Source organism: Tachypleus tridentatus, chromosome 1 (genome assembly GCF_004210375.1).
Source record: "Tachypleus tridentatus isolate NWPU-2018 chromosome 1, ASM421037v1, whole genome shotgun sequence".
Classification (NCBI taxonomy): Eukaryota; Metazoa; Arthropoda; class Merostomata; order Xiphosura; family Limulidae; genus Tachypleus; species Tachypleus tridentatus.
In genome coordinates, this window is record NC_134825.1 from 169713514 (window position 1) to 169721008 (window position 7495).

General features: G+C 32.7%; 1 protein-coding gene across 2 annotated transcripts; it reads right to left on the minus strand.

The window, feature by feature from the left end:
• Positions 1–307: 307 nt before the first annotated feature.
• Positions 308–6660, minus strand: LOC143230145 (uncharacterized). Of its 2 annotated transcripts, none has more exons than XM_076463231.1 (3): positions 6523–6660; positions 1900–3113; positions 308–823 (listed from the first exon to the last, which is right to left on the minus strand). In XM_076463231.1, exons 2-3 carry the CDS (start codon positions 2575–2577, stop codon positions 512–514), a joined length of 990 nt encoding a protein of 329 aa, XP_076319346.1. In that variant the 5' UTR covers positions 2578–3113; positions 6523–6660; the 3' UTR covers positions 308–511. The 2 variants fall into 2 exon arrangements, with proteins under 2 accessions (XP_076319346.1, XP_076319338.1); XM_076463223.1 differs by having other exon boundaries at positions 1873–3113.
• Between the last annotated feature and the right edge of the window lie 835 nt (positions 6661–7495).

Consider the following 7495-nt stretch of genomic DNA (forward strand, 5'->3'; position numbering starts at 1 on the left):
TTTTATAACTGTTTCCAATGTTTCATGTACAAATAATACCACACATTATTTTTTTCAAGTAGCATTTTTAAAAAAAATAAAATACTAGGAACACACAACAGCAACAAAATAGTAATAAAAAAAAATTCAACCATCAGCTCGGGTGCACCATCCACAGACTCTAGTAATATTAAATTCACTGATACTTCAGCCTCATACAAAACGTAAGAGCTAAAAAATAGTCAGTTCTCTGTTATTAATATGAATATACACTACTTTTAACTATAAAACATTCTAATAAGATAGTGAATGACCAACTTGGTATTAGTTGAAGATCAGTTAAGTTTTAATCAATAGAAATATACTATTGTTTTTGAAGTACAAAAGAACTTTGCCTCAAAAGAATATAATACATACATAAATTATAAAACAACAAATGTTTATACACACTGATTAATGTCAGAAAATTAGTGCTATACATAGACCTGTTTTTCTTATATAGACAAAAAAGCTATTTCACAGTTTAAATAATTTATGAACTTTGTTGTTCTTGTTGCTTTAGGTTTCCTCCCAGAAATTCTGATAAGTTCTGATCCATTGCTAGCAAAGCTTGTAATGTCTCCAAGGGGATCGCCTGATCACTAGGGATTTGTAATGTGGTGGTTCCATCAGGATTTTGAACAATTATCACATTGCCAGGTAACACTTGATGTTCACCGATTTCTCTTACTTCTGGTTCATTATTGTTTAACTCGTCTACCTGTTCATCTGGAAGCATCACCTGTCTGATCAGGGAAGAGTTCTGTGAACTGACCAAGGACAGCAATTCTCCTGAATTTCCAATCTATAAAAACAAACATAAACAGTTCTCTTAGCAAAAGATAAAGGTATTACATATGCTAGCAGCACACTTATCATTTCATCTGAAATGTTCGACAAAACAAAACATTTTATCGAACCCTCTTCTGCTACCTTACAATAAGAATAAACTGCTACAGAGTCCTAGTTATCATTCACTATATCAACAAATTAAAACAATTTAACAAGTTGTCAAACTAATTATAATTATAACCTTCTTATCTCATCTAAACACTATTAGACCAGAAACAAAAATTTACAAACTACTTATCAAAGAAAACATTAACTGTTAAAGACCAACCACTTACTTTTTATGGCACAAGTATAGAATGTTAGTTCAACAATCTTTAATAACATAGTTTCTTAAATTTAGTTTCATTATTAAAAACTACGAAGACTACAAACCAATCAATTTAAGAATTTTTTTTTTTTTATCTTATTATGTTCTTTTTCTTAAAATATTCAAACATTTTCTTTCAATTTATATTGGTCAACAAGCCTGCATTACAGATAAGCGACTCTAACTGAACCAAGTCCAACAGTGCATGTCAAATTTCTGTTAACCCTGCAATGAGTCTGATTTCAAATATTCAATACAAAACCAGGAGATCATAATTAGTTTTCAACCTGACACTATACCATGCCTTTTACAACTAGTTCATCTCAGATTTTAACTACCCAAATGAAATCCAATATGAAAATTTGAAAAAAAATTATACAATAACATAATGAAGAATGGAATGAAAAAAAAAGTATTGCCACATATATTCCACAATAAAAAAATATTCAGTAGCTAAATTACACAAGCCAAAATACATTTAAGTAATAACAAATGTTATCTCTAACATAATTAAGTTGTAGCTAGATTTTTTGACCATTCTATTCACTGTTAAATAATAAATCTTAAGGGTATTAAAATATTTTATTTTTTTGATTTACTTGATTTGTTAATTTGGTTTAATTAATTTCTTATCCAAGAGGGAGAGACTATATATATTCTAACAATAAGCACTGATAATTAATACTACTGGTAACCTGTTGTTGGTAATTAGGACTGTACACCTGTACTGGTAGTTCTTGCTGTTGATTTTCATTCTGTCTCTCTTCCTGGTAACTTCCCTCACCAATGAGTTCTTCTTCTTGAGCTTCCTGGTAACTTCCCTCACCAATGAGTTCTTCTTCTTGAACTTCCTGGTGTTGATTTTCATTAACCATTGTTTCATTGTGCTGGTGATTGTAAGTTGATGTCTTTTGATGATTGTCGTTAGTATTTGCTTGTTGCAAGCTTTTCTGACATTCACTTTTATTACTGTTTGGTATGTTAAGAAAACTACCTGATTTAAGGTCTTGTACAGAGGTTTCCTGAGACTTAGAACTAGTCAGGTGCACACGAGCAGTGTCTTTCTTTTTATCATTACCTTCTTTGGAAAAACAACCCTCTGAGACTGGGATTACTTGGTTAACCATGGATGGAAGTTGTACATTTTTTACAGAAATGGTGCATAACTGCTCTGCTCTGCTAGCAAATATAGTAAGTTTGTCATTTGTTACAGTATTAGTTATATTATTGTGAAATTTTGCTTGATGAGAAGGTTTATTAGAGTTGTTTACTCCAAACCCTACTTCTCTTAAATTCTGGCAAGTTTCTTTGTCTCTTACTCTATCTTTCATTACAGTTTCTCTTGAACATGAAGGGTTACTTTTTATTTCTAGGTTTAAGGAAACAGTTTCAGATAACATGCTCACAGTGTCTTTGTTACCACTATTCTCAACATCTGTGACATCACTGATTCTACAATTAGCATTTAAAACCTCATAAGGAAGACTAGACACAACATTAACCTCTTTGCTTAAACCTGTGGGATTTTCTAGCCGTGGTTTCTTATGAGGAGGAGAAGCAACATTACCTTCAACAACCTCAAAAATGTCTCTCGTAGACTGTTCACAGACTGGAACATCAGCATGTTGACAGTCTGCAAGAGAAACTGAAGTGTTTTCTAATTCAGAAGCACACACAGTGATGCTGTTATTTGAACTACTTTTAGGTAGTAACAAGCAGGATGATATAGCACTATCACGATTTGAATCACATGAATCAGAAACAGCAACAATATTGGGATTATTCGAGGCATCTCCAAAGTCTTTTGTGCATTTTTGATCAGAAATAAAGTTTGTTTTTCGACAGAAGTCTCTGTTTGATGAGGGTTCTTCCAGGGCTTGGTCTGATAGACTCCCACTGATACTCCAAGTAATTGAGCAAGTTCTTCACTATGAATCTAGTAAAAACAAATTTCTAAAATTCATGAAATATGTAAAAATAAATATTCAAGATAATATTAATCTTGGTGTGTCAAAAAACCATTACTGAATGACAGAAAACAATAAGAAATCTATACAGTGTACTTCTTTTTAACTTGAATCTTCTGATAAAGAAAAGTAACACACAAAACACCATTAATAAATACTTAAAAGCAGAATACAATATGATGACTGTTGACAAATATACAATAGTAAACTGGACACAAATGTTGAAGTAAAAACAAAAATAACCTTTTTTAGTTAAATTCATTACAAGTATACTGGAAAATATAATGTCTCACAAAAGTACTTACCTCCTACCATCAATGTCACATTTTGGCGAGATACAAAAATGTAAACAATTTCTATTCTAATTAACTTGTTTTTATTCAGAACTTTAGTGATCAAACTTAACACTGTTATGTGTAAAGGAAGTTGAATGTCAGCAACACATACAAAGAATATATATAGATTGAAGCTTGCTGATTGCAGAAGTATTCAGCCTCCAAAGTACTTGGTGGAAGCATCCAAAAAGATTCACAGCAGTAATTGCTGCCAAAGGTGCTTCCACCAAAAGTACTTTCTTTAGAGGTGGAAGCTCCTTTGACAGCAATTACTACTGTGAATCTTTTGGATAAGTCTCTAACAGCTTTACACAAAGGGATGGTGTAATGTTTGCCCATTCTCTCTGGCAAAATTCTCCAATTCTGACAAGTTCATTAGGGATCATTGATGGACTGCAATCTTCAAGTCATAAATTTTACATTGAATTCAAGTCTGGACTTTATCCAAGTCTCTGCTGATGAGAATCATCCCATAACATGATGCTTCCACCACCATGCTTGGCAGTGGGAATGATGGTGACTGGGTGATGTGCTGTTTGGTTGGCACCAGATGTAATGCCTTGAATTTAAACTGAAAAGCTCAATTTTTGTCTCATCTGACTGCAAAACCTTCTGCTGCATGTCTGCTGTATCATTTAAATGTTTTATCTCAAACTCCATACAAGATTTAAGATGATTCTTTTTCAGTAATGGCTTGTTTCTTACCTCTTACCTATACAAACTAGTTTTTGATAGGGAATGGGATACTGGTGATGTATGAACACAGATATTTCTCAGATATGGAACTTTGCAGATCTTTCAAAACCACTGTTGACTTAACAGTTGCATTCCTAACCAGTTTCCTGCTTGTCTGGCTGCTTCATTTGGAAGGATGGCCTGATATGGGTAATGACTGGTTAGTATGAAGTACATCACACTTCTTAATGATGGTCTTCATTGTATTCAAAGAGATAATCAGTGACTTCGAAATTTTCTTGCAACCATTTCTTGATTTGTGCTTCTCTACTACTTTACTTGGTGGGTTTAAAGTATCACAGTGTAAATTGTAGCTCAAACAGATGCATTTACACTTACGTCAAATTAAACCACTTTAATTACACAGACTGAGACCGTTACATTAATTTTGCATTCTTTGAAACTAATTTTTTTGCACCTGAATTGATTAAGAGTTGCTCCAGAAAAGAAAGCTGAATACTTGTGCAATTGATAATATTCTAATTTTTCTTTGAAAATCTAACCTGCACCATATCACCCTTTTTTTTTTTTTGTTTCTTGATTTGGAGTAGATTGTATAAATTCTAAAGATTAAATAGCATCGAATATCTCTGTCTGTTCATTCACTGTTGTGTTTTTATATTGTCATCCAAGTTACAAAGCAAAATATGGGACAAATTGTAGTTTTATACTGTTGAAAGAAACTGAACATGGGAAGATAGATGTAATATTGATAGCAAACACTATATAGAATATCATGAAATGAATTTTACCATACTTATACCATAGAAACTGCATTTGAAAAGCCATAAAAAAATCCCTAAAGAATGCTCTCCTAAGAAGCTAATAATTTTAAAATTTGCCTGCTTTCAGAAGTTCCCAGTTTGGACTGCATTAAAGAAAAAAATTCCTACAACAGCCACTAAGATGCCAAAAGAGATAATAGAACAATGTTTATATAAATGTACACTTCACAAGCCAAGCCTAATGCATAGTAAGTGTAGGCTTTAGAACCCTACAGAGCATTCTGAATGTCAAGTTAATCTGTTTTGTTTTTACTCAAGGTTACTATGAATATTTGCCACAATCCCTAATTTTGGACTGCCAATACAAGGGAAGTTGACCAGCTAGTAACATCCACCACAACACTTAAATTATTCTTTTACCAACAAATAAAGGAATTGACACTCACATTATGATGCAATGGACAAATGGCTTGCAAGTTAGGCAGTGGGTTTCAATCCCACCGATTGCAAATCAACTGCTTTAACCAACAGGCTAATTTTTTTTGCTGAAAGTGAATTTTGACTTGAAAGAGAATATAATACAACCACTGTTCAATTCTTGGTTGAAAACATTAACACAAAAACAAAATCTGACAGTCTGTGAAGTTACTATTAACATATTCTGTCAGTCTTTCACTAGGATTTCAAGTGTGATTACTGAGGGGGAAAGTTACAAACTTAATTATAATTTTTATTATAAGTTTCTTACATCATCCCAACTCTGTGCAAAAACCAAAATCTGACATCAGTTAAACCTTTTAATGTACAAGTTCCTACTAACACTGTCATAGCTAAAAAAGATAATAATAGTAATAACATTAAACTGTGTCATAATTTAATGCTTTACATACAAACAAACAAAAAGAACTTAGCATTATTGTGTAGCCGGGGTAAGACATTTGTAATTCATGTATAGGCATTAAACTTCATTGTATCTTATCACCCGTTAATTTTGCATTATCAGAAACAACAACGTTGAATTTGTTTTTTCAATTTGTCAGCGTAACATAGTTCACTACTCATGCATATTAACAACTGGAAAAACAACAGTTGTTTACGATAATCTCACTTGTTTTAACACTGCATTATATAGTATTTATTTAAATTAATTTAAAAATCAGAATAGTTTCCTAACATCAAAATAATTTAAATTTGGGTTTCCAGTTATGACATACTTCCCAGTACTACGTAATCAAATATACTATCAAAAAAAAAAATATACACACACATCTACATCGGTTTAAAACTTACACTGTTCAAGCATTTCAAACAGTAAATATTCAGTTCTCACATTAGGAAGGTGCCATGAAAATTTGATATTTTGTACCAACATGGAAAAAATTTATTCCCCTTTCAACCTTTTCAAGTTTACCACTGTCAGGTACATAATTAAATATCAACATGTGTATGTTTGGATTTTATTATGCACCTTAAAATAAATCTGGTACTGGGAAAGTTCTTTATTTGATAATAATTAAAGAGTTAGGCTTCATAACAGGAAAAATAAAGGCATTTAGTTCTCTTTCATTTACTGTAAACATTACCTTGATGCTTGAGTTACTATTTTCTACACTGATGTCCTCTAATGAAGGTTTGAGACAATCTTGTGCTAACTTGCGAACATATGTGATCAGAGCAGTTAGCTGGTCAAACATTTCGACAATGTCCAGTTCACCAGCATCTTCTTTCTGAAACTTCTTCAACAGGAATTCCCACAGAGATCACTCTGACAAGTCGTGGTAAAACTATCTCCAACAAATCTTCATCAGTGCAATGACGAAGAACCTACACAAATACAGGGACAGTAATTACAATAAGATGCTAATCAGAGCAATGGCAAAGAACTTACATATATACATACAGAGGGTTGGTAATTACAATGAGATATTAATCACAGCAATGACAAAGAAGCTACATATATAGATGGATGTTGATTAGAATAAGATGCTGATAAATGCAATGATAACAAAACCTATGTATTCCTGAAGATTATAAGTAACTAAAACAAAAGATGGCTAATCATTGTTCAGAAATAAATAATGTACATAAATAGTTAAATCCAGACAATAAATAAAGAAAGCAAATCTTCAAAGGAAGTTTGTTTTTGAATTTTGCGGAAAGCTACACAAGTGCTATCTGCATTAGCCATCCCTAATTTAGTAGTGTAAGACTAGAGGGAAGGCAGCTAGTCATCACCACCCACCACTAACTCTTGGGCTACTCTTTTACCATCGAATAATGCGATTGACCTTCACATTATTATGCCACCATGGCTGTAAGGACAAGCACGTTCGGTGCAATGGGGATTCAAACCCCGTGACCCTCAGACTACGAGTCAAATGCCTTAACCCACCTGGCCATGCGAACCCCATTCAAAGGAAGTAATAACAAAGCGGCATATGTACATATGGTACAAGTTCATTCAATAGAAAGAGAAAATAGCGTTATACAGACAAAGAAGACAGTTCAGAGGTCACTGATGTAACTGTACTTCACGATTATACATACTCCATTAGT

Coding starts and splice junctions, on each gene's coding strand:
- LOC143230145 (XM_076463223.1), bottom strand. CDS start 2,577: ATGTTATCTGAAACTGTTTCCTTAAACCTAGAAATAAAAAGTAACCCT. Junction 824..1,872: donor GTCCTAATTACCAACAACAG/GTTACCAGTAGT, acceptor TTGTTTTTATAG/ATTGGAAATTCAGGAGAATT.